The sequence below is a fragment of the Pongo abelii genome, chromosome 12, assembly GCF_028885655.2.
Source record: "Pongo abelii isolate AG06213 chromosome 12, NHGRI_mPonAbe1-v2.0_pri, whole genome shotgun sequence".
Taxonomy (NCBI): Eukaryota; Metazoa; Chordata; class Mammalia; order Primates; family Hominidae; genus Pongo; species Pongo abelii.
Window position 1 is genome coordinate 62,403,310 of NC_071997.2, and position 27,997 is coordinate 62,431,306.

The window sequence follows — 27,997 nt, forward strand, 5'->3', positions numbered from 1 at the left end:
GTTTGGTTGTCAGGTAAAAGCTAAAATGAAGAATGCTCCCTCAACTTGCCACCCCCCAGAGAGAAGAAATCAAAATGTAAAAATCTGGATAAATCTTAACATTGGGTGCCTTATGAATTCTCACTTTATGATTTTGAGAGAAGGTCAATACTCAATCTCTTCAGCCATTCAATAGCTGAATCTAGCAGTGCCTGTCAATTTCTTCTTTCAGAAGAATCTGAGAAAATCATCCATGTAATATTGATAAGGAAAAAAATCATGATAAATCACTTATTGCACACCCCACCCTCTAACCCAGTTATCTTTGAAAGCAAGCATCCTACAGTCTATAGAGATCAGAGGATGTAGAATGAGAAAACCACCTCATTGAAAAGGGTCTTTGGGTTGTCTTCTACCAGGAAGAGTTTTTAAATAGGAGTAGCCAGCTACTAGACACGCTAAACACGCTGCATCAGAGTCAAACATAGAAAAAGAATAGATTGACATGCAGGAAATTGCGTTTAGCCTTTTACTACCCGATGTTCAACACTCAGGGAAGGCAAAGGGGGACAGACAAACTTGGGGAAACAAAGAATAAACAGAAAAGACAAGGATTTTAAAGTCTCCTGTGTGGTTCATGAAAAAATAAAAGATAAAAAAAGACCAAGACTTGGGGGAAGAAATAGACTGTAAAGGACAATGATAGCGGTATTCTCGCCAATACAGTATGGTATAAAAACCTAAATAATAATGTGTGTGTGTATATATAGATACTTTTCAAAAATAAGTTCTCTCTTGAAAGGATGGGGAAGAGGCAAGAAGAAATAAGCCCACAAAATCTATTCTCAAGCTCCAAGATATTGCTAGATGGTTATTTGAGCATCACAATCCTACCTAGTTTACACTTTTTTCTTTTTTCTTACCCCCCACGATTTGCTCTTGGCCACTTTGGGGATGCAGAAGAGAGGCCCATAGGAAACTCAGGTTGAGGCCCCTTTGTTGCTTTTGAAAAAGTAGAGGTTAAAGGAAAATGCCCACCTTAAAAAATAAAAACAAAACAAAACAAAACACAACACTCAAGTGGCCAACTGCAGGACGAGGGCCTACTTAATGTTCAGTTCTGAATCAACACTGAAATTATTTTCATCTCGGATTGACAGGGAAATTCTAGGTCCTGCCTAAAAATGTGATGCATTTTGAATCACTAAACTAGCATTAGGTGTGTGACTACAGAAAGGAGCCAGCAGTTGCTATCAGCACCTTGATGAATTCAAGATCTCTGCTTAGCAAAAGAAAACCAAAATAAAGATGACCTGGGTGCTCGGCCCACCTATTCAAAGCCAACAGGGGATGGAAAGCTATGTTTTCAGGATGTTACAGAAGCACACATATATATTTTCTCACTGCATGAAATTAAATTAGACTGCATACTCTTATTTTTCCCACTTGCGTTATGATGGCATCAATAAGAATGCAGTTTAGATTTTTTTAGTTCTTTAAAATCAACTTTCACATAAAAATATGCATGTGCCTATATTTATACACATCTATATTTACGTACAATTGTCAAAGTCTTAAAGGCTGGGGTTTATATCTCTGCCCATCCCCTCCCAACCCCAAATCCCTAATAGAAAGGTTTTCATCTTGCTTAAAAAGACAGAACAACTAAAAAGACTATAGCTCTTAGCAGTCAGGCTGGTGGATCAGTGAATGAGAGAGGACAAATTGGTGAATCAGGGCTGCCGATCAGCCGCAGGGGGCGCAGAGGATGGGGTTGCGGGGATTAGCTGCCTTGGGCTGAGTTTGCTGGTCCTGAAGATTACAGTTTTGGTTAGAGAGAGAAGCCTGTCTAGCATGCTGACTCGGTCTACCTCGAGCTTTGAAAGTAATGTCTAACCCTGCTGCCAGTTTATCACAAGTGCATTAAAAATATAGAGCTCTATCAAGTTCCACATTTATATGCAATCAAATTGAAAAGGACCAGACAAACAGTGCAAAGGTCAAATAATTACTGTTTTATATTGGGACAGTACATTTCAGATTTCAACCAAAAGACAAAAATGCAGTTTAACTCAAAGGCACAACAATTGAAACACAGAAAATAATGGCATCTCTTGGATGCCTTATTTCTAAATTAAACAAAGAAGTACACAAATTTTGTTCCCTTCCCTCCCCCAGTGCAAGCCCACAAGCTTTTTCCAAAGTCTTGAGCTTTTGATGCTGTCCCGCATTGTGGACTTGTGAGGCGCTTGGATGTAGCAATGAAACAAAATGCTTGAGAGGTCTAGTGAATGGCATTCAAAAGGGACCTCAAAGTGCAGACATATCTTTTTCAAATATGTTACAGGCTGAACTGGCTCTTTGAACACTATCACTCTGCTTAAATCCAGGAAGCAGGCTTTAAAAATGCAAAAGGCATACAAGTTGTATTTCAGTGCAAATCTTTAGCTGGTTATTGGAAAAGATTCCAAAAATAAAAAAAATAAAAAAAAACCTTTGTGTCACCTGCCCCTCCCCCCACCCAAAGCTGAAATGAAGAAAAAACAGAACAAAACAAAAACAGAATTACAGATGACTTTGAAATCATTTAGGAATCCACTACTTCCAATTAGAACGTTTAGAAAAATACATTAAAGAATCATTTTTTAAAAAACACAAAAGTAATCTTGCTTTTTGAGATTGCTCTTCGGGTATAGAATGAGCTTCCGTGTGGAGTGCGTTTGAACTTTGACCCTAGCCGTGTGCGAGGTGCAGGCGCTGGGGGAGCTTCAGGCTGTGGTGTGCGAGTGACCGCAGGGGAGCGTGGGGTGGCTGCCCGCTGCCGAGTCAGCCGTTGAGCCCTTAGGTCGCAGTGCGTCCATGGATTTTAGGAATGTTCTCATCACTTTGTGACACACTCTGCTTCAGCATCACAGATTTTACAAATGGTTCAAATTCAATGAAAAAGATTCGCCAGTGGCTGAAAACATCAAGACCTCAAAAATATGAATGCAAAAATATTCAGGGGAATGAACTAATTTTGTAGATACCTACATACAAAGTTTCTAGAACATCTATAAAAGCACAAAGTCATAAGAATTTATTTTCCATTACATTAGTTTATATAAAATGAATAAATAGTATTTATAGATTTAATGTGTCTTATGTACATATACATGTGCTCTGTTTTAGCTTAAATAAAAATGCTACAAAGTCGGAGACCACTTAAGGGAGAAATCATAACCAAAAAGAAAAATCAGCCTTTTAAACTATCAACCCAAAAGCCTCCATAAAGAAGTTTCTGGGTGTGTCCAAAAATAATCAATAAGGAGAGGAGTTCTAGTAACGGTGTACCATCCTCTCCTGTTCACCTGCAACAGAGGGTAGAAATGTGGACTTCTTCTTTCACTGATAATGGCTACTAGCTCTGCTAGTGCCATAGCTCAGTTATTGCTGAAAGTTCAATAGGAAAATAGATTATAATTGGACCAAATGTCACTATTTCGGGGGGGAAAAAAAAGGATAATCACTGTGTTAAGTGGGAAATGGAGATCTCATTTATCTCTGAGGTAGGAAAAAAAAATCTTCCAGAGACAAGTAGCATTAACAAAGTTGGAGGGGAGAATGTGCCTCGAGATAGCAGAACACAGCGAGGTCCCAAGAACATCGCACAAAAATAGATTGTACCGTTTTGTTTGTGAGAACAAACAATTTGGAACTTTGATGAGCTGTGCAACCCCAAAGACACACTATCAAGGTGTCCATTTTAAAGTGAGAAATACTGCTCCCATCCACACGCGGCGCGTCGGGGGAATGAGCATGTGCGGTGTGAAGGGCGTGTTTTCTAGAGGTATTACTGACTTCCTCACTGGTGGTGAGGTCCATGGTTAAGTGCTCTTAAATGCCACTTTCAAAGCTTACTTCGGAGTTCTGAGATCAGGATCTCAATTTCAAAAGTTTGTTTCCTTCAGTTTCCTAAGTACAAGACACACTTGGACATTCCTCCTAGGCAAGTAACACAGTAAGCCAGAAAACTGGAAGAAAGGTCTAGGAGAGGACACAAGCAGAGCAAAGAGGGGGACTGCTGAGATGTGGACATTGCTTATTCGGTCTAAGAATTCTTGGATGCTTCAAATTGATTGGAATGTATAGTCTCTCAGAGACAAATTTTTATGGCGAGAAAAAGAGAAGCTAGTGGATGCAATCAGAAACCCACAATCCTAAGCACTTCCTTGAAAACAGTTACAAAGCTGATTTTGGTCAAGGTGGGACACTGAAGTTTACGTGCAAGGGAGTTGTGGGCAGGTCCAATACGTTACCTAATCAGAACCAACAGGAGAACCTTCAAGGAGACAGCCGCAGTGCCCACTCTCTTAGAGACCAAGACATGCCTTGTGACTGTCCTGCAGCTTTATTCTCTTGATGCTGGCGCTGGAATAGCCCTCATCACTGCCGAGGCTCTGCATGCTGCCCCGCTCGTCAGAGTCGCTCACACTGCTGCTGCTCCAGTCCAGATCACCTGTGAGATAGTCCGTGCTCTCCACGTCAACGTCGATTTCTTCTGCAGGGAGGACAAGAGAGAAGGACATTGATGAAAGCGCTCTGCAGAAAACTCAGGCGCGGTGGCTCATGCTTGTAATCCCAGCACTTTGGGAGGCAGATGCGGGTGGATCACTTGAGGTTAGGAGTTTGAGACCAGCTGGGCCAAGACAGTGAAACCCTGTTTCTACTAATACAAAAATTTGGCCGGGCATGCTGGCTCACGCCTGTAATCCCAGCACTTTGGGAGGCAGATGCGGGTGGATCACTTGAGGTTAGGAGTTTGAGACCAGCTGGGCCAAGACAGTGAAACCCTGTTTCTACTAATACAAAAATTTGGCCGGGCATGCTGGCTCACGCCTGTAATCCCAGCACTTTGGGAGGCCAAGGTGGGTGGATTACTTGAGGTCAGGAGTTCGAGACCAGCCTGGCCAATATGGTGAAACCTCATCTCTAAAAAATACAAAAATTAGCCAGGCCTTGTGGTGCATGCCTGTAATCCCAGCTGCTTGGGAGGCTGAGGCAGGGGAATCACTTGAACCCAGGAGGCGGGGGTTGCAGTGAGCCAAGATCACACCACTGCACTCCAGCCTGGGTGACAGAGCAAGATTCCGTCTCAAAACAAAACAAAACAAACTAGGCTCAAAACCGACCCCAATCAAACTCTTCTGGAGTTGTCACCTAAGTGTTAGCAGGGAGGAGGAACCTGTCACTGGAGGTCACACTGTTCGACTTCTCTACATCATACCCAGTGTCTTACACTCTGCCTCCTGTCCGCAGCACTGAACCCCTGCTCTGGAGGTGGGAGAGGACAAGGGAGACAGGGAGGAGAGTGAGAGGGGCTCACCCCTGTCGGAGTCAGAGCGCTCCGAGGAGACGGTGGAGCCGATGCTGTCCATCCGGATCCTCTCAATGCCCAGCTTCTCCAGCTGCCTCTTCAGGTGTCGCTGCTCTCGCTGAAGCTGGTCTATTTGGTGAACGGCTTTTCTGTCACAATCTTCAAGTTTCTGCAAGTCAAAGGGGTAGTTGTTGGGCCCCACAGGGAGATTTCTAAATGGGCAATGGCCCCCGCATCTTCCCTTCTAGCAGTGGAATGCGCCACACTTCCTCAGACGCCTTTCGGTGCCACTCATCAAGCTTCTCCCTGAGACAGGAAGTCGACTGGCCAGTGACTCCTGGCTTCATCTGACTCTTCAGCATCGCCAGTGCTGGGGGTACTTGTCCTGTCACAGGGATCCTGGGGGTGAGCTCTCACATGCTGGCACCCTGGTAGCCCTCAGTTTTAGTACCAAAAAGACTGCAGGCAGCAGCCCCCAACCTGATCTCCCTTGTTTGCAGCGATCCCCTGAACACCTGATCTCCGGACTAGAAAACTGCACGTGATGGGAGCTTAAGAAACACGCTTCCATTTAAAACTATGTTTATTCAAGTACATGTCCCAATTACATAAGCACTTTTTTGTGTCATGCCAAATCTCAATTAACTTCTGTTTGTTAGCAGGAAATAATAGTCCCTTTTGATGTCCTGATTCTAATTTGTCCAACAGAAGAGTTTAGAAAACACATTTCCATAGAATACTCATTTTTACAAATCTGCCCCCAGCTTCTCATATTCTTCAGATAATTAAGAAGATTGTTTAATTGTAGCTGTTTTGCTTTAAATAGAGGTTTTCTCCCAGAATTGTCATGAATGCAGGCTTCTAACCATAATTAAAGTAACATTTGTCCAACTATAATATGATTATACAAACATGCTAAACAGGGATTTTGGCTGCGGCTCTCAAGACTTTGAATCCAACTCCCCTTACCCTTTGCTATTCAGGTAGCATAGAGAGTGTCAACTCTGTGCCCGACACCCTAGGAGGTGCTGGGGCTGCGAGGTGAGCACAAAGCCAGTCCCCTCCCTCGTGGGGTGTACAGTCTAAGGATTGAGACAACCCAATGGTCACACAAACCACTGTCAAATGTCAGTTATGACAGGGCTAAGAGATACCCAGTGATGGGACCACCTGTCACAGGAAGGAGGTCACTGAGTTGGGAAAGTCAGCGAAGGATTCGCAGAGCTAGAGAGACTTGCACTGTGATCTGAAGAATAAGTAGAAGTCCTCTAGGTGAAGAAGAGAGGGAAAAGTGTACCAAGCAGAGGGAACAGCATGGACAAAGGCCCTAAAGTAAGACAATATGACAGTGCCAGGGACTGGAAGAAGGGCTGGAGAAAGGGGAATTGGGGAACAAGATGGTGCTGCAGAGGCAGGTGAGGACCAGGCAAGGCAGAGTCTGGGGCAGGCCAGGTGACAGAGCTTGTCCTGAGCCACAGAAGAATTTTAAACAAGGTCACATGTTGATTTGCGCCTTGGAAGGACTGTCCTCAGGAAGCATGGAAAGCAGACGGGAGGGACCCAGAGGGATACAGGGAGACCTTTGAGGATTTTATTGCAGTAGACAGTGGGGATGAAGATGGAAGTAGACTGGGTTGGAAAATATTTAGGCCTTGGAGATGGCCTAGATATATGGTTAAGGAGCAGGAGCTATCACGGACTCCTGAGTTTCTGGCTTGTACAACTGGATGGAGAGTTGGATGGACCATTTAACCTCTGGTGCATGGGAGTGAGAAACACTCAGTTGGGTTTTGAATATGTTGCATTTGAGGTACCTGTGATTCATCCAATAGCCAGACTGGAGGAGTTCAGGGGAGAGGACTGTCCTGGAGATGTAACAACAGACAAACCCTCACTGAACAGATAAAGATAAAGCAGCATGCCAACAATACACTTACCTTTATGTGCAATTTGGCTTTTGTTAATAAACTCAACGTAGTGTGTCGACTTGATTCGGGTCCAAGTGGCACCAGCCCCTTCAACTTCTCCAGGCACAAGCGAAGATGAGCCCGTCTATGAAAACAAGACCACAGTAGCATTTGAGAGTTTCACAGTGGGCCAGAAGCACCCTAGGCAGAATGAGTTCTAAAAGAGTGTGAAGTTGCCCAGGCCTTGCGATGGCAAATGCTACCAATGACCTCTTGCTGAATAAACATATTTTGAACCAGACAACTCTGGTAAAAACCAATGAGAAGCAAAATCCAAGGTTTTCGAAGCTAAGTCTATTGATAATACAAGTGCTGGGGTAGGGAATAATATTCGCTATTATATGGTCATTCACATGTGTAAACACTATATACAGTAATGGTCCCTGACTCATGATGGTAAACCTTACAATTTTTAAAATTTATAATGAGTTTATTGAAGTATTAAATGCATATTAGACTTGGGATGTTTTTTATTTATGATGGGCTTCTTGAGACATAACCCCATCATAAGTCAAGGAGCATATATATCTGTGGAGTTATTTGTTGAAGCTTTATTTGTAATAGCAAAGATTGAAACAACCCAAATGACCAGCCAGGAGGGAACTGGTTAAATAAATTATGCTACATCCACACCGTGGAGTACTATGTAGCTATCAAAAAGAATGAGAATGTGCTTTATGTCCTATTAGGAAAGATTTTCCAGATATATTGTTAAGTGGAGAAAAGCAAGATTCCAAACTGTGAGTATACCATGCTATCTCAAAGATGGAGGAAAACAAGAATCTATATTCATGTTTTCTTGTATGTAGACAAACTCTGGAATGACACAAAAGAAACTGGCTGGGCAGGGAGAAGGCAAGGAACAGTCAGACAGAGATAAGGAAGGAAGCGAGGGGGGTTTTTACTGAGTCATTTTTTATACTTTTTGTTCTTGGAGTATGTCAGACTGATGCAATTACACGGAGTGGGAGAGGGAGAAGGGCTGGATGAAGAAGCAGCCACGGCAACTGACTGAAGATAGAGCACGAGAGTTGCTCCAATTTAGAAATTTACATTTCCTTGAAATGGTTTGTGCTTTATTCTAGAACCTGGAAGATTCTGTGAATGTTAAGAAGCAGCCGAGATTTGGGGTTTTTGCTTAAGCTTACCACCTCCTTAAAGCCTTCCCAAGCCATCTTAGCTCACAGTGATTCCTCTATTTTCTGAGCACCACTTAATTGTTTATACTATTCACTGGGAAGTTCACTGTACTGCCTGAATTGTTTTGTATTTGTTACTTAACCATCCACTGCAGTCTCCTTAGAAAGTCAGGATTGCAGCTTAATCATTGCTGTGCTGCCACCGTGCCTCAAACACACACATGCTTAATAAGTGTTTGCTGAACGGATTGTGTCATCTATTCAACTAGACTTTAAGCTTCTAGAGGACAGAGTCCATCTCTACTGCATCTTTGCACCTTCAGCAGTGCTCAGAGTCTTCAGGTTTTAGATAACATTCATTGCCCACACACAACCTACTTGGAGCAGAGCTCCCTGGAGTCTAGGAGGCTCTCCTCCAGCTGAATTGGGAAACAATGCAATGCCTTATAGGTTTGCCCTTTTTCCTCTTAAGAATTGTACTGTAATAGCAAAAGTTGAAAATGTAGACCAAAAGAAGGAAATGGCTTCAGAAAGCTATAGGACAGGTGAATATGCATGATATTAATGTAAGAAGTCAATTCACACTCTCCAGGGAGACTTCAGGATGTTCCCCCAAGGCAGGGCTAGTAAGCGAGGCATTAGACTTCCTTCCTTCCGAGCCTCCTGCCTCTTCTAGGTCGTGAGGAAGTTGTCCTAAACTCTCCAAGGGTGCTCTAAGGCTTGGCAAGCTTGAGGAGTACAGCATTCATTTCTGAGCTAGGAAGAGGTAATGGGACAAGGGCTTTACTATTTTCTAAGTCTTTCACTTGTTCTGAAAACCTGTCCATGTGGCAGAGTCATAGCAAAGATTCACGTTACAGGTTTGCTCCTCCCACTACTGCATGCGGTGGGGACCAGGGAAGGGAAGAAAACTTGTATGTAAAATATACTTGTTCATCCTCGATAATATTCTTCAAAAAGAGCCATGAAAATAGATCATGTTATTAGAAATACTATAAGAAAGTATAATTTATACATTTATAAATTTGTCTAATTTATTTCTTGCCATAAAACTTATAGACTAATTTTCTTTTTCTTTTTTTTTTTTTTTTTTTTTTTTGAGATGGAGTTCTTGCTCTTGTCGCCCAGGCTGGAGTACAGTGCCGTGATCTCAGCTCATGGCAACCTCCGCCTCCCAGGCTCAACAGATTCTCCTTCCTCAGCCTCCCGAGTATCTGGGATTACAGGCGCCCGCCACCACGTCTGGCTAATTTTTGTATTTTTAGTAGAGATGGGGTTTTACCATGTTGGCCAGGCTGGTCTCGAACTCCTGACCTCGAGCGATCTGCCTGCCTCAGCCTCCCAAAGTGCTGGGATTACAGGTGTGAGCTAATTTTCCAATTAGAAGAAAAAGTTCAAAAATTAAAATTATATTTAGATATTTTTCAGCCAGCTTGTTATTTGCAAAGACTGCATGATTCAGAACAGTATAATATTAGTACTTTTATGATGTTGGTTTATATGCAGATATGAGTGTGTGAATTTTTTTAGGAAGTTTGTCCACTGATAAAAATATAATAAAGTCATCTTTTGATGCACTGTCATTTCTAGCTTTATAGAAGTCTTGCCCAGAAAGTGCAATTTTCACTACCCAAATGTGGGTTTCCAAAGAACACTCCTAGTTGTGAAACTAGAAATAAGCCATTTGACTAATTCCAGCTGAGGCTAATACTTGTTCATTCAGTGTTTTCTGGCCTAGTTCTACAAAAATAGGACCAGAATTCTTTCTGGATTTTTGCAGAGACCCAAAGCCAACTCTGTCTTTGGCAGTGTCTGCCTTGGCCTTCTCCGGCGCCTCACTGCTGCAGTCTGATGGCTGCCCCCTGCCCACATGCCACTGCCTGCAGACATCCCCACACTGGTGCCCGGGCCAACCACAGGAGAGCAATGAAATATATTAAGTAGACTCAGTTCCATCATATAGTAGTGAAATCCAATCCCTGAATCAGATAAAAAAGCAAACAGACCCCTCTGTTATGTATAACTCCTACCAAGGCTCTCCAACCCTGACACATATACAGATACACAAACAGACACACAAACTCCTGGGATCTAGAATCCCTCTGCCAGCCCTGAGTACCCACGGAGCTCCCAGATCCAAAACAAGCAGAACAAACACCCATCTCAGCTCTCTTTTCTCAGTTCTGACTACTCCTGTGCCCTGCTGTCCCATTTTAAACCAGGTCAAACTCCCGTTTGGGAAACTAGCAAGGGTTTTGCCATATATACTCAACAGGAAGCCACCCGACACCTCAGTCTGACCAGGGAAGTTGACTCTTCTCCCATCACATCTTCTTCAGTCTTCCCTCTGTTGCCAAGAGCTACCTCCCAGCTTCCTGGCACCCGGCTGCCTCTTCCTTTAGCACTGATCCACACTGCTTTGTACCTAGGACATGGACTTTAACAAACTTCACCTTCTGACTCTTCAGAAATATAACTTTAATTATTCTGAATAGGCTGATATACCTTTGGTCTACAGTGGCATAAAGAAACCAGTCTTTGAACTATAATAAGTCATGCTCTGAATCAAGTATGGCCCATAACTAGTAATAACAAATTTAGATACAACTATAGATTCTCTTAAGTTGTAAGTATCCCAAATTTTGTTGATTTTTAATTTTTTAAAAAAATTCTGATTCTTTCAGTCACTATGCAACCAAATATTAATGCAGTGATTAACAGTAAATGTCTGGAGACATGTGGTACATATACATAATGGAGTACTATTCAGCCAGAAGAAGAATGGGATCCTGTCATTTGCAACAACATGGATGGAATTGGAGGTCATTAAGTTAAGTGAAATAAGCCAGGCACAGAAAGACAAACATTGCATATTCTCACTTATTTGTTGGATGTAAAAATCAAAACAATTGAACTCACAGACATAGAGAGGAGGAGGGTTACCAGAGGCTGGGAAAGGTAGTGGGGGTGGGGAGGAGGTGGGGATGGTTAATGGGTAAAAAAAAAAAAAAAAAAATAGCTTGAAAGAATGGATAACATCTAGTGTCTGATAGCACAACAGGGTAACTATAGTCAAAATAATTGTATATTTTTAAATAACTGGAAGAGTAGAGCTGGATGGTTTGTAACACAAAGGATAAATGCTTGAGGGGATGAACACCACATTTTACTTGATGTGATTATTATGCATTGCATGCCTGTATCAAACACCTCATGTACCCCATAAATATACACACCTACTACATACCCACAAAAATTAAAAATGAAGTTAATATTAAAAAAAAGAGTAAATGTTTGAGATCCTGGCTCTGCCACTTACTCCCTGTGTGACCTTGAGCAAATTACTTAACTCTGTGTAGCCTCAGTTTCCTCATCAGTAGAATGAGGGTGACAAGCGCCTCCCTGGGAGGGCCGTCATAGGTATTGACTGAGACAAGGTATGGAAGCCCTTGGGTCAGGGTCTGACAGGGAGTACTCTGTATATGGTAGCAGTTATTCTTTCAATCCTAGCTTCCTCTGTAGAAGGAGAATTGCTGTGAGCAAACACAGATAATAATAGCACTATGATATTCCTTTTACAATCAATAGGGAACTCAAAAACGTCTCACTAGGCAGACAGAGGCTATCTGGCAAAATCCACTTTTCTGAACACTTCCTTGAAGAAAATGGACATCTTTTGTCATTAAAATAATTAATGGAAAATCTAATCCATTTTCTATGGAAACACAGAAAGTGCTTATGCTAAAAGTACTATTTCTTTACATTTACAAAATTAGCAAGGGTTTTATAAAGCCAATGAATGCAAAATAAAAGATTCCTTTATTTCCTGTTCACATCATAGAGAGGCAGGGGTAGAAAGGATTCCAAGGTTGGGAGGGAGGCAGCTGCCTCACTTCTGCTTGCTGCAGGAGCAAGTGTCCTGAAGAGTCTGGGCCTCCCTTGATCTCAACTGCAATGGCCAAAGGAGAATCAAAATAGAAGCAAATATGTATTGACTTGGGAAGTCCAAGCACAGAGATCTTCACATATCTCATGTGCAATAGCAAGAAGAAAGTCTAACATATTGAGGAGCAAATTTAAAACAGGTTGGGAAGGATCTATGGGAAGAAAACTATAAAACTTTGTTGAAAGACACAAGAAAATTGAGTAAATGAAAAAAATAGCAGGTTCCTGGATATGAATCCTCCAAACAAAAAACGTCAATGTTCCTCAAGTTTGTTTACAAATTTAACACAATTCCAAGAAAAAAACTTCCAACAGTGTTCTTTTTAACGCCGGGACTACACTTCATCTAGAAGAATAGATGTGTGTCACACTGCCAAAATTTTTGAAAAAGAAGAATAATGAGGAAGAATGTGCTGTACCAGATATTAAATTGTATTATAAAGCTTCAATAATTAAAAACAGTATAGTACTAATACATGAATAGGCAGACAAATCAAGTGAATAGGACAGAAATCCCCAGAAACAGACCTAAGAATAGACAGGAATTTAGCACATAAAGGAGATAACACCATAAATCCTTAGGGAAAGAATGGATTATTCAGAAAATGGCAAGAGAGTGAGGAGGTTAACATCAAAATAAATTCCAAACAGATTAAAGATTTAAATATAAAATATATTCAGATACCACTTATTTCTGCTGTTAGTTTTCCTTAACTCTTGCCAGCCATGAATTATGGAAAGTAAATATCCAAGTGAAGAAAGTTATTAATGAAGAAGGTGCCGAGCTGTTTGAGGCACCAGCTCCTACCAGAGCTTTGGCACTGATAGAAGGCACCTGGGCTAACCTGCTTGTCTCAGACAATTCTGACTGTAGCTCTTCTTATTTCTGCCTCCAGACCATGCTTCCTTGATTCTATCTAGGGATCTCTCTCAGGCTAGTAGATCTGCAAATTGGGGAATAGATTCAACAGAGTAGGATTATTAGGTAGATGGTGCTATCTGTGGATAGTGCCTCCTGCATTAAATATACTATCCTTAAAGTTCTTCCTGACTTGGATGTAATCAAGACCAGAAGTGGTACCAAATGAGGGGTGTGTGGGTATGTGATGTGTGTGCGTGTTTGAAGGAAGCACTGTTATCTGTGATTACTTCTCTTTATTGAAAGTGTAACAGGCTGGGCCGGGCACAGTGGCTCACGCCTGTAATCCCAGCACTTTGGGAGGCCGAGGAGGGTGGATCACTTGAGGCCAGGAGTTCAAGACCAGCCTAGGCAACATGGCGAAACCCATCTCTACTAACAATACAAAAATCAGCCAGGTGTGGTGGCGCACATCTGTAATCCCAGCTACTCAGGAGGTTGAGGCACAAGAATCGCTTGAACCTGGGAGGCAGAGGTTGCAGTGAGCCGAGATTGCGCCACTGTACTCCAGCCTGGGTGACAGAGCAAGACTCCATCTCAAAAAAAAAGAGAGAACTATTATGTTATGTTCTGCTGCTTTCTTAGGTCCCAGGCTATATTTTCTTTCTTTTTTTTCTGCATTGTCAACCAGGCTGGAGTGTAGTGGTGCCATCACAGTTTACTGTAGCATCAACTTCGCAGACTCATTCAATCCTCCCACCTCAGCCTCCTGAGTAGCTGGGACTACAGGTTTTTTTTTTTTTTTTGGTACAGATGGGTCTCACTATGTTGCCCAGGCTGGTCTTGAACTCCTGCGCTCAACCGATCCTCCCACCTCGGCCCCCTAAAGTGCTGGGATTACAGGTGTGAGCCAGCGCCCCCAGCAAGTCTTGGGATACAATATTGAGTAAGATCAAGTCCCTACCTTTGAGGTAATTAAAATGTAGTTGGAGTGCTCAAACATGTAGATGAATTATTGCAGAATGATTTGTAGGAGCTATATTCAAACCTGATAGATATCAGCTCTCACCTAAAGTATAGAATGGGCTCCCCTTTGCTCTTACCAAACACATTCTTTCTTTTCCCTCACCCTCAAACATCCCATCTGACTTAACTTCTTTCCAAGTCTTCAAAGCCTATCATAACCTTCTTTTCCTTTCCAAATAGATCACCCTCAACAGGGTAGCCTGTTTAACTCTGATGTTTCACCATTTTATCACCTATCTTGGTGTGGGCACAGACTTACCCAATTAAATAGCATCTTAAATCCTATAAGATAATTGGAGGTTGAACAAAAATAATTTTAGATATGGGTATGTATGAGCTGTATAATAAGGAAAAGAAGGTATTTAGTATAGAGTAAGAAGGAACAAGTTTTATTAATGGGACTTCTAAAATTAATCCCTTAAAATGTCAAGGGTCACAAGAGACTGCATTGAGAACAAAGCCCTACTGGGTTCAACAGAAAAAAAAAAATCTAGGTGAAGACTACAAGTCATGCTTTGAAGAGGGAAAAAATACTTTCCTCCTTTTTCTAAAATGATCCCTTTATAAACAATTGCCAAGTGCATCATTATTACCAACTTAATTGGAACCCTAAACGGTTTTGAAGATTTCTCACAATTGTGCTGATAAATCTTTGTAGAAAATACAAAGATAGTAATATACTCAGTGAATAATACATAAATAGCAGTTCACAGTGGCTACATTTTGGAGAGGTAAGATCACTTCATTATTAAAGTATGAAATACATAAGTACACCGCATTAATATTTCCTTTTCAGAGCCTAATTTTCAAATACAACATATATATTACAATCATACCTGTTGGCTCTATCCCACTATTTGACTATTAATGCCTATGACAAAAAGTAAGGGAATAGCCCCAGGGTTCCACGTAGGAGACTGGAAATTGGTCAAATGACCAGCATGTGTCTCTCCTCCAAGTCTTGCCAAAGGCAGGTGTCATCTACTCAAGGGTTATAGTACAAGGAAGATGATTCTTGTGGTACAAATATGAGTTCTTCTCCAGACCATCAATATAGATTGGATTTATACACTGATCGCTGTGTCTCTCCTTCGTAATAACCTCACCCCGTGTTGCAACAAACATGGACTTGTTACAACATCCCAGAGTGAAATCTGAATGTGGTCAAGAAAGTTCAGAAACAATAAGAGTGATGCAATGCATACCACAACTCAGGCCCAGTGCAAAAGTCAGGCCCCAGCCCTTCCCATATAAGGGACTTGGTCATTTGAAAAATCAAAACCCAAAAGGAACAACTATAGGGACCTGTAATCAATTAGAATATTCTTCCAGAAGAGACCTGACTGAATTGATTTCTCATGCCAGACCAGATGCCACTGAAATACTGTTTGACCAAATGGAAATAACAGCTTAGATTGGGCTGCGGAGTCTTCCCCATGGAGCACACACGGAAATCTTCTGTCACAGGGTCAGAAGACTCTGGCAGAGGTAGTAGCTCTAGACCAGGCACCTAATTCTAGCAAGAGCTGCACAGACTCCAGAAAAATGGATGTCTACTGTTAAAGGAGATGCCAGAGCCATCTTTTGAAAAAAGAGTCTATTCTACCACCTGGCTCCTGACCTGTTGGCTGTAGCTTACACGTGCTCACTCAGTCTCCATTTGCTGAGGGATTCATTGAAAGGCTTTATTTTAAATTGGAAGAATTCTCAGTTAAGAGAAAGAAATAGCAGAATTATCATCAATAAAGGGTATGTAACAACAAAAGATTCAAATATGTTTATATTCCAACAATAATCAATCAGTTAACTAAGATGGGAAACCAATAGCAATCTAAAAATATATAAATCCAGGAATACCTTTTACAGGACATGTATAAGACCTGTGTGGAAAACTTCGCTACAAAACTTTGCCTAGAGACAGAAGAGAGATCTGAATAAATTAAGGCACACACCAAATCCTGGATGAAAAGATCTAATATATAAGCATGAACTTTTAAAGGTTAATTTATATTGGAATTACGCAATGTCAATTTTTAAACTCCCAAAAGAATTTAGGGGTTGGGGAATTCACAGATTAAAATTTTTTTCAGGAAAAATAAACTGGTGAAAATAGATAAGAGCATGGAAAAAAAAAAAAAGGAGAATGAAAGGGTACATATTGGCATACGAAGAAGAGATGGATCAATGGACTGGAAGAATAAGTCTAGAAAGAGACTTAGCCATAAACAAAAATTAAGTATACACCAAAGGCAGCAACACGAATCAGTGAGGGAAGACTGATTCTGTAAAGCTAAATGATAAACTGGACAGTTATGTGACAGAAAAAGCGTCAATATCTTTCATATATGTCCTTTATATTATGGAAACTTTTTAAAATAAAGATCACACAAAGAGACACACAGAGTCAAAGACATAAAAATTGTTCAACTATGCTAGTAGTATGAGAAATGCAAATTAAAACAAGTTGCCTGTGTGGTTTTTTTTTTTTATTTTTTACTTATCAAACTCATAAAGGTTTTAAGTTATAACATCAACTTGTGAAGTGTAGGGAAAATACTGCCTGTAACCTGCCTGGCAGACAATCCAGCAATCCTAAAAACGTGTTCACCATCAATTCCATAGCTATACATTTATCCTAAGGAAATAATTATGATGTTGACAGAGATTTTTCTACAGGTGGTTTAAGAAAGCATTGTTTAGGTTCTGGGAAGAATCTAAACTAGGGGACTGATTATATGAGGTTTAACATATTCATATAATATAATACTGGGCATTAAGTAATGTTGGAAAAGGAGATTTAATGACATTGGAAAATGTTTATAACTGGAAAAGATGCTACAAATTATTACTATATGATCCCATGTTGGTTAAAAAAAAGTACACACAAAAGTCTAGATGGATATAGAACAAATGTTAGCAGGTGTTACCTCTGAGAGGCCTATTACAGGTGATTTTTATATTCTTTGTGCTTTTCTGAATTTTCTAACTTTCTACACAAAACTATATTTTCAGTTCTTTTCCAAAACAATTGGAAAGATATATATCCAAGTTCCATCGGTTTTCTCTGAGTGCTAGAACTACGGACGATTTAAATTTTTAGTATTATTTTCTATATTTCTCAAAAAAAGAAAAGAAAAACCACACACACACACACACACATACCCCACCCTCCCAAGGGTGTTTTCTTAGGAGAACAGACCCAGAAAATTAGCTAAAATGCAGAGAAACACATGCCATGTGCTGACTGACAAACCCCCTGTAGAGTGATATTAATCTGAGCTCCTCCATAGCAGTGCATAGCCTTTACTGGACTCTGTAGTACAAGCACCTACTACACGGCATCTTAGGTGCTCAACACCTATTCTGTTGAGTAGAAAATACTACCACCACCACCATTCTAGAAGTCTTTTCTTTTATTGTCCCACCAATGCAAAGATACTTTAAAGTGTTGGTGTTGGGTATAATATCCTTACGGTGAAGTCCTGATAACATAGAGTAACACTAATTATTTAGAATCTCTAAAGTGCCATAGAAAAGGTTTCCATTCAAGAAAACTAACCCAAGTATAATCAACTCTGCAATATCAAGAAAAGGGAAAATCCCATTGTTAGAAGTTCTTTTCCTAAGTTGCCTTTTCTTCTTCTTCCTTTTTTTTTTTTTTGAGAGCCATGGCAATCTTTTTACACTTGATTTTAGTCAAAAGGCCAAGAAGCAATGAAAGCCATGATAATCTTTTTATGCAATGTTATCAGGTAAAAAATGGCTAAAGTATATTAGCATTTACCAGAGTGGTATTCTTTTATAGAACTCAGCTACTAAAACCAGGGAGAGTACAAAAACAGCTGTTCAACTGACCTCCAAACCCTGAAGTTCTTAAGCATCCACACTAATAAGAGAGTGGAGCCCAGTAACTTTAACCTCCCCTGAACTGCAGCAACCAATGCTTGCTTAAATTAAGTAAACTGAGTCCTGATTTTCCTTCTGTTCTGTTCACATGCGCTAGACTAGAAAGATTATCAAGACCTTAAAAGACCAAATTCCAAAAAAGAAAAGAAGGAAACTAGATAACCCTTAAACAAGCAGAAGTTGACTGGTCATATACAAGCAAGCTCAATTATAGGCAGCTTGCCTAGTGGTGACTTCATGTGCAGTTTTCCAGAATTTTTACCTCTAGCTTCTTGTGCACATCTCAATCTTAGCACTTAGTATATTAACTGAAACTGTCTCTGCATCTTTCCCATTGGACAAACTGCACATTTATCTGGGATGGGGACCTTGCTGATTTAATACTCTACTATGAACGCATTTAATACCCAGTAACACGCACAAGTTCTGGGGCCACCATAGACAGAAAAGAAACATCCCTGAGGTGCTAGAATAAATAATACAATTGGCATTCTGTGGCATTCCTGCAGAGGCAAAAGTCACAAAGTTTTAGTAAGTTTTTATGTGAAGTGATCAAATTTTAATAATAATAAAAATAAATACCAAACTAAAGCATTATGAGGGGCGAAGAACTAGAAGACTTTTCAGCAGAAATAGTCCCGGTTTACCCACATCACTGCAAAGGCAGGAAGAAAGGAGAGAATCTGAAGAGAAAATCTAAAGATGAGAAAGAGAAGCCACAACTGACTACCTTTCCCCTTTAAGAAGAGATGCTTTTGAGTTTCTAGTTCATGATATGTAAATAGCTAAAGCATAAAGGAAGCTCCAACTTAAAACATGGTCAGTCACAATCATAGAACAATTAAAAGGGAAGACGAAGGGATGAGCAGAAGCATATGTGCAGTGAGGCACACTCACCATCACACACACACACACACACAATTCCATAGTGGAGTAAAGCTAACCGCCCTCTTCCCGGATTCTAGCTGCCTGGGAAGGGTTTAGTCTGCCCTTTCACTGATTAAACATAAATATAATTCAGATCCTGACTTTCAGAGTCAGGCTCCTTTTTCAAAGAGGGATGGCAGGAAATAACCACGTCTTTATAGAGCCATCATTACACATTCTTTTCTTGTTCATGCAGGGCACTGAGAAAGCACTCAATTTGGATGGGTAGCCCGCATTTCAAATTGATGAGAGCTCAGAGACCAGAATGAGGCTAGTTCAATGGTTCTCCGCCATGGCTGCACATGAGAATCACCTGGGGAGCTTTTGAAACATACGAGTGCAGAGCCTCAACCCAAACCAATTAAATCAGAATTGCCAAGGGTAAAGTCTGGGCATTATTTTGTTTGTTTGTTGGCTTTTAAAAGCTCCACAAAGTTATCATTAATTTTTTTCAGTATGGTAAAAGCAAGTGGGTTTTTTTTTGTTGTTGTTTTGGGTGTTTTGTGTGTAGTGTGTGTGTGTTTGGTGTTTACTAGAGATACAAGAAAATTTGCTTTAAAATACTTCATGGGAAGAGGTGGTTTTGCTTACAGAAGACTGGCAAAATGCTGATAATTACTGAAGCTGGGTAATGGATACATAGGAGTTGATTACATTAGTCACTCTACTTTTTTTTTTTTTGAGACGGAGTCTCACTCTGTTGCCCAAGCCGGAGTGCAGTGGCAGGATCTCGGCTCACTGCAACCTCCGTCTCTAGGGTTCAAGCGATTCTCCTGCCTCAGCCTCCCAAGTAGCTGAGAATACAGGCACGTGCCACCACACCTGGCTAGTTTTTGTATTATTAGTCGAAACAGGGTTTTGCCATGTTGGCCAGGCTGGTCTCGAACTCCTGACCTCAGGTGATCCACCCACTTTGGCCTCCCAAAGTGCTGGGATTACAGGTGTGAGCCACTGTACCTGGCCAGATTTGAAATTTTCTATAATAAAAAGTTATTTTATAGAATCAGCAGAAATAAACCTTTGTTCTCTACCCTCACCAGAAAAATATACAGGTGTATGTGTATAAGGTGTTTAATATAAAAATATGTTTAAAAATACACAGAAAGCTTTGCAAGTGATTCTAATGTGCAACCAGAGTTGAGAACCACTCAGCTGCCTCACTGAAAGAGGGGCAACTTGATTTGGAAAATAAAGATTTAAGTAAGCAGTAAGAGGCAATCCAGGTGAGAGAGATTCCACTCAGGCTAAAGCAAGATGGAGCCCAGTGAGGGTGGCAGGCCTCCTCTAGTTAGGCACCATCTCCAATTTCTGCCATGCATACATTTGCCTGAATTTTGAGACTCTTCATTCACAAGTAAACTGCAAATACACACACATACACATGTTAATACACACGTGTTAATATATACATACATGTATATTATGTTTGTGTATATATACCTGTGTATATGTATTTTAGATAACACTGCCAGTTATATTCAGTAGCATGTAATTTTTTAAAAACACTATTTGTGGAAATGTTGCCTCTGACTAAAATGCTTTGGTCTGTGGAATAGTCATTCAAAGGCCTTCTTCAGGAGTGGGCTGGTGGGGGTGAGGGTTAGGGGTGTGGTCTTTTAACAGGCAAGCTCTACATCTACCTAAGTAAGTTAGGAGCAATGCTGCTTACAGGGCGCTGGGTGAATTCTGAAATCAGGTGCTACTAGTGGGAAGAGTCAAAAAGAGCAACCAAGTTTGAACTTAATGAACAGAGAATGCAACAAAGCTCCCCGCATTCCACCTCCCAAATCCCCAACTCACCTATTTTTCTCCATTTCATTGTGAGTTGATCTGAAAGAGGGAACAATAAGAGAAGAATAAGATATTTTTGTCTTAAAGAACTACTTCAACACCAACACAATTCTTTTAACTTCTTTCTCTCCGAAGTTGATAGGAGAGATGTAGAAAGGGAGAAAAATTCACTGGGCTCTACTAAAAAAATTAGTCCATTTGAAGAGTTAGATAAATGTAAATCCTAAAATAGAGTTCAAGGTAAAGCGACAAAACAAGAAGCATGCCTTCTCTAGTGGAAAAATAATCCATTTTAAGACAAGAAATAAAAGGGGTCTATTTATACAAAAACAGCTGCACGATGCAATGTGAATTTGCGTTATATAATACGACAAAGCTTTCTGTAGTCTAAGGGTAGAACAGGGGAGGTAGCACCCTACCCCACCCCTGCAGTTTTCCCTAGGGGTAGCATACACCAAAATTTTGTGTAAAGTTGCTTGACTATGTTGTTTTAAATAGTAAAATAACCCCCTTCCCCAATCTTCTGACTCCCTGAAGTAACTATCATGTACAAGATGCTACTGTTAAATAGCAACCAAATGATTTTAGGAAGGGGTTTCCAAAGTTCAGCTCAATATAAAGATGGTAGGTTGGTTAAAGCAGAAGTTAGTGAAATGTGAAGTCCAGCTTTGCCACTGATATATTGTGGAATGAATAAAATTCTTTACCATTCTGTTACTGGTTAACCTGTCTATAAAATGAGAATAAAAATAATTACAAATTATTTACTGAACAAGTATGGACCAATAAGGTAACAGCTGTAAAACTGATTAGAGAGCCTTGGATGAAAGGTGTGATGGATATGAAACCATATGATTAGTGTATTTATGGCTGACCTTAAAGACAAGGTCTGGCCTAAGACTTTACGGACAAGTTACCATAAAGTCATAAGAAGTCAGTGCGGCTCCTTTAGTGTCCTCCTCACACAACCCCTTCCTAACCAGTTATAAATTTGGAAGAAGCTACCAGCATTATAAAAGAGCTGAATCTTGACCTTTCTTATGAAAATTCTCTAGCATTTAACCAGCTCAGGAGTTTACTCCCTGGTTCAGCTCATGAATTCTGTGGGGCCATAATCAGCACCTTACTGGGCTTAGGAAATAAATTCTCACAGCAATCATGAAGGAATACCACCTCAAGAGTGCTCAGCCACTCATTTACATCAGGGGCACCACCACCAAGTTCACTGATCAGAGAATGGGGGGTGAGGACAGTGAATGTGGGGGGATGGCAGCAGAAGTGAGGAGGTTGTCTTGAAATGAGAAATTTCCAACCTAGCATTAAACTTCTTTCACAGGGATCTTGGGAATCAATTTTTATTCACGAAGAAAAAATAAATGAGAAAATGACAGTATTTTAAGTTTAGAATATTTGTTTTCTAGGTAAACAATACATGGACCTCATGTATTCAAACCAATCCAAAATTGGTTAACTTAAAAGTTTCAGGCCAGGCGCAGTGGCTCACATCTGTAATCCCAACACTTTGGGAGGCCAAGGCAGGCGGATCATGAGGTCAGGAAATTGAGACCATCCTGGTCAACATGGTGAAACCCTGTCTCTACTAAAATACAAAAATTAGCTGGGCGTGGTGGCGCGTGCCTGTAATCCCAGCTACTCGCTTGAATGAGGGAGTCGGAGGTTGCAGTGAGCTGAGATCGTGCCACTGCACTCCAGCCTAGAGACAGAGGGAGACTCCATCTCAAAAACAAAACAAAACAAAACAAAAAACAAAACTTTAAAATTGTCAGGCATGGTGGCTCAGACCTGTAATCTCAGCACTTTGGGAGGCTGAGGCAGGAGAATTGCTTGAGCTCAGGAGTTGGAGACCAGTGTGGGCAACACAGCAAGAGCCCATCTCAATTAAAAAGAAATAAAAGCTTTACATTGATTCACTTGGTTATCCCTCAGCATTCTCCAGTCACATTGTTCTGAAGGTTTATTGCCTTCAATGGCCAACAGGATACTATAGTTAACAAAAATCTGGCATATACTGCAAACCTTTGGCTCTAAAGCACATGGCATTTTAACTTTAACCGGGACTAGTAAGTTCAAAGCCTGACAGATTTTTTTAAATGGATGAAAGTAGATGGGCACGGTGGGATCCCAGCACTTTGGGAGGCTGAGGTGGGTGGATCACTTGAGGTCAGGAGTTCGAGACCAGCCTGGCTAACCTGACGAAACCCCGTCTTTACTAAAAATACAAAAATTAGCCGGGCATGGTCACGTATGCCTGTAATCCCAGCTACTCGGGAGGCTGAGGCAGGAGAATCACTTGAACCCAGGAGGTAGAGGTTGTAGTAAGCCGAGATGGTGCCACTGCATTCTAGCTTAGGCAACAGAGCGAGACTATCTAAAAATAAATAAATAAATAAAATAAAATGGATGAAAGTATATGCCAACAGTTGGTTGAGATTACCCTCTTTAACTGTAGACAAGGACCATCCCTTGTAGGTGGAGGAGAGTAAAGTGAATAGGTTGAGAAGAGAGAAAATAACAGCACACAGGAAATTCTTGCCAAAATATTTTTGGATTCTTTGAAAATATACAGATAAACTAATAAACAGAGTTACATACTTATGCAAAATTCTGAATCCCCAAAATAAACTTTTAAACAAACTCCATAGAAGCACAACTTCTTCCAAAATTTGAACAAAATTTTTAAAACTACAGATTTTATTTGATTACTTGAGTGTTAAACACATGGTGCTTTTTAAAGGGGGACTTATACCTAATGGCTAGAGCATTACTAAAGTGTATCTAGTTTACTGAAACTGAGTTATTAATAAAAAGCAGCCCTTTCAAAAATGATCAGTTCCGAGACTGCCAGCCACCTCCATTGATGGGTAAACATTTACGTTTTTAATTAAAGCATTGTAAGAACACATTGATACCTTGTGTCAAAACTATTTTCCATGTGATTATGGAAAACAATGGATAACTCTGGAATCACCGATAAAGGTCAAATTTCACCATTTAAAAATACACTCTAATTAAAAAAAAACTAAGCCAAATTACGGCGTATCTGAGATAACCAGGAAAAATTCTTGGGTTCAAAAACACTCCTCATGTCAGGTCACTCTAGCCACTGTCTTATAAAACAACTGGGTGGCAAGTCCTGAACTTCCTCTTTCACGTGAGTGCCAAAGCTTGCTTTACTTACTGAACAAAACACACTTTTAAAAAGTTCTAGATTTTAATTCTAAATAATTAGTAATTGACCTCAAAAATCAGTAGGAAAGAAACTTCCATCTTCCCATATTCCAGCAGTTCTATGGATAATTTCAAAAACAATTGATATTCACAATTTCATTTTCATTTTTGTTGTTTTAATAAGCAACTAGAGAAACGTGAATAAGATCTGCATTTTCAGTTCCCAAGAAGTTTCCTATGTGGCAAAATCTTATCTTTTATTGTCCAAGGAAGAGTACTTCCCCAGACTCTACAAGCAAAAAGCACAGCATTTCAACCTGTATGAACAAGAATAAACTGTTATCCAAGGGTTATGTAAACCAGCAGTAATCTCTCCCTATCCTTTACCTCAGTTCAAAATTCTGACCATACATGGCTGAGGATATAAAGCCGATTCAAACCATGGGGTCAAGCTGCTTTCTCCATTATGATTGCTTGTTCCTCAGAAAGGAGCTATTCCAAATGAGTCATGAAGGAAATGATCACACTGAAAGAAAACTACCTGCTCTTGCCTCACACGTTTGGCTGGTGCTACCTCTAGGTTTAATCATGGTCTCTCAGAAATCCTTACACCATTGAATATATTACACTGACTCACTATCAGTCAGGTATATGGACAGCTGTGATAATCCCCTGTCTCTAACCATGGAAAGCAAACCAACCCATTAACAGAAGGATTTGTAGCCTTTTTTTTTTTTTTTTTTTTTTTGGCATGGTACTGATTATTAAAGAGAAGATACTAGAAAAAATCCATTTCTTGGCTTAAGATTCTTAACTACTATTATTTTTCTTTCCTAATCATCTTTTGGGACCAAGTCACTTCAACATCTCATTTTCTTATCCCCACTAGTGAACATCCCCTACAACCTTCCTATGAAACTAAGGAAAAAAATAAAGTGTTAAGGTATTAAGCCTCAATAAGTAACTTGGACAATTCCTCTCAAATCATTAGTGGACAATAATAAAAGCAAAAATGGACGATGCTTTCCCAGAAAAATTAACTGAAAGGCCTCAAAATTCTTCTAAACAAAATTTTAAAAAATACTGTAACAAAATGCAACACAGCTTAATTGTTTTTATACCATTGCATATTACAAGTCAGTATTAACATCTTTCTTAAAGTGCCTTCATACCCATGCACAAAACTACTGGCTACCACCTTCAGGTAATGCTAAGGTGGGAGGACAAGCAAAACCCACCAGGTAATTACCAGGTTGATCCTTCAAGTGCCATTTTTATTCAAGGGCATGGCACAAGTAATGCTGCTCACATCCTGTGGTTCCACTAACGATACAAAGAGGTAAACCAAGTACAGAAGACGCAGCAAGAACAAGTGATTTTTAGGTTTAAGTGGGAAATTCCTGGTCTGTATTAAGCCACAGAAGATATCCAAATAGATACTTGCAAGGAGTTATTCATGAGGGTGAGGGAGGGATAAAGATTCTAAACCAGTGACGAAAATGTCAATGCTTTTAATTTACTGGCAGGAAAGGTATAGTTGAAGAGATCTAATAGAACAAATTTCCTAGCCAACTATATTTTAAGGGCAAAGAAGGGGGGAAACGGGCAGTAACATTGATGGACTATTTGTATGTACCAGAAACTAGGCATAGGACTTTAATATGTGATTTAACTGACCATGAACCAAATCTCCAGTGAGATTCACAGCTTTTAAGAACTACAGTATAAGATAATCTATAAGGCTAACATGGAAAGGTTGTAGCATATTAATATTTTGGTATTATATATTCCTCTATCACTAAAGAGGTAGGTTTTAACCTCAATCATTCCTCTTTGCCATTACAAATAGAGGTGACAAATTAGAGTATCAAACAAACCACTGTATTTAATTTACATGTCAAGTATGAGATCCTATCACTTATGCCAAGTCAGGTACTTTAATGTGTTTATAAAATCATTACTATGAAAAGTAAAAGAAATGGATAATGTCCAACATTTTGACTTATAGAAAACTTGCCCTGAATCTGCAACTTCTGAAGGGAAAATATTGTCACTGTTGCTAATCTCACTTGAAGCTTCCACAGATTTTTTTTGTTCCAAAAGGGAAGAAAAGCGAAATTAAATTTTGCATAAAGTTCATAAAGAAATGTAAAACATTTCTATTTTTCTTTTCAGTTCCCTCAACCCAAACAGAAACAGCTTCCTGCAATGGCTTAAGTCCATGTGTACATTACTGAATCATGACGGCCACAATGTAATTTTATAGGGTTATAATCACAACAGGCAACTTACATTCAGCAGTTTGTGTCACCTACAATATAATCTAAAAGACAGAAAGAAGTATTTACCAAATTACCTGCTACTGCTGTTATTCTTTTTGGATTTGTTCCTCCGTTTTAAGGCATCTCTGTCCTTGTTATTGTATGGTAACATGGAGGCATAACCATGTTCAGCTTCTAGAAAACAGGAGGATCCAGTTAATGAATGGGCCCAGAATATTTAATACTCTCTCCTCTCTACAGTATTTCCTTTTTCCTTTATTTATCTTTAAAAGACAATTGTGGAAATAATTAAATGGAGTAAGGTGGAATTCTGAGAACAATGATTTAAAAAAAAAATTGTGTGAATATCGTCAGTTCGGAGCAGGTGTAAGGAGGATTCCAGCTGCTCATTGTTGAGAAAGACACAGTAGTGGCTAAGCTCACGCAGCCTGGGTTTCCCACTGGCTACATCCAGCAGGTTGGTGCGGGTTAAGTGGGACCAGCTCAGGCGAAGGTGCGGGGCAAGCACCGTGAGCCGGGGACGGGGAGGCGCTGCTTCTCTGCCCAGGAGACTGGGGCACCGGGCCCACCTGGGGGCCGGCCGGGACCAGCCCGCGTGAGGTAAACCAGGGAGGCTATTGGAGGGGGCCCCGGCCACCCACTCGTGAAGGGCTGGGAAACGGCAGCGTTCGGGACCCCGGCGGGCGGCAGCCCCTTCTCCACCCCATTCATTGCTTTGGGGCAGCGGCGGCCTCCCTTCGGACCGCGCTTGGGGAGAGCCGGAGGGGTTGGGAGCGCTCGCGGTCTCCCCGCCTCCAACCACCCCCGGAACGGCTGGGCGCCCGGACCTGAGGCCGGCCCCACAAGACCCCCGGCCTCGGTTCGAGTGGACTCCTCCCCGTCCCCGTGCACCTCTCTCCCGCCGCTCCAGATAGTCGGCTGCCTCCAGCAGCATCTGGATGTTCATCCGAACCGCCGCCGCCATTCTGCACCGGGGGCCGGAGCCACGGGACCAACCCCCACTGCCCACGGGCTCGCTGCCGCCGCCGGACCGCTGTGGAGCCCGCTGTGGACCCTGCGGAGCAGGGCTGAGAGAGCCTCTCTGGCAACCACGCTCGACAAGAGAGGGAGGGGGCCAGTGAGCTGGGCACCGCCGACACAGTGACAGAACCCGGAGCAGAGCAGCAGCCGCCACCGCCGCGGAGTGTTTATCCCCGACTCACCATCTCCCCGCCCCCAGCCCCTTCTCTTGACAGGCCAGCTTCGGCCGCGTTCCTCATTGGGCCCCCCAAAGAATGCCCCGCCCCTACACTTGTGCGATTGGGAGAAGGCTTCAGGGCTCCACCCCGCAAAGTCCGCTCCTCTCGCTGGTTGGTCACACTTGACAAGGCCCGGGCTCCACCCCCTCCTTCCAATTGGTGACAGGATTCGCAACTCCGCCTCGTGCTCCTTCCTTGTTTCCCATTGGTTCTATACCAACAACCCGGGCCCCCTTTTGCTTTGTTAGTATTGGCCAAGAGCTGCAGAAGGCAAGCACCTCGCCGGTCTCCCATTGGTGAAGCCTTGGGAAACCTCCCAGCTACGATGATGTCACCTTTCTCCAGGCCAGGCGAGCCCTAAGTGGCTGATGGTCAGCAGCCTGGCTGCTCCCC

The 27,997-nt window shown here is 41.2% G+C and overlaps 1 protein-coding gene across 2 annotated transcripts; it reads right to left on the bottom strand.

Moving 5' to 3' along the window:
• Positions 1-1,979: 1,979 nt before the first annotated feature.
• MXD1 (MAX dimerization protein 1) lies at positions 1,980-27,787 on the bottom strand. 2 transcript variants are annotated; one of them, XM_002811931.4, is made up of 6 exons: positions 27,258-27,787; positions 26,441-26,540; positions 20,905-20,934; positions 7,273-7,387; positions 5,345-5,504; positions 1,980-4,519 (listed from the first exon to the last, which is right to left on the bottom strand). In XM_002811931.4, exons 1-6 carry the CDS (start codon positions 27,328-27,330, stop codon positions 4,332-4,334), a joined length of 666 nt encoding a protein of 221 aa, XP_002811977.1. In that variant the 5' UTR covers positions 27,331-27,787; the 3' UTR covers positions 1,980-4,331. The 2 variants fall into 2 exon arrangements, with proteins under 2 accessions (XP_002811977.1, XP_054404079.1); XM_054548104.1 differs by lacking the exon at positions 20,905-20,934.
• Positions 27,788-27,997: the final 210 nt, after the last annotated feature.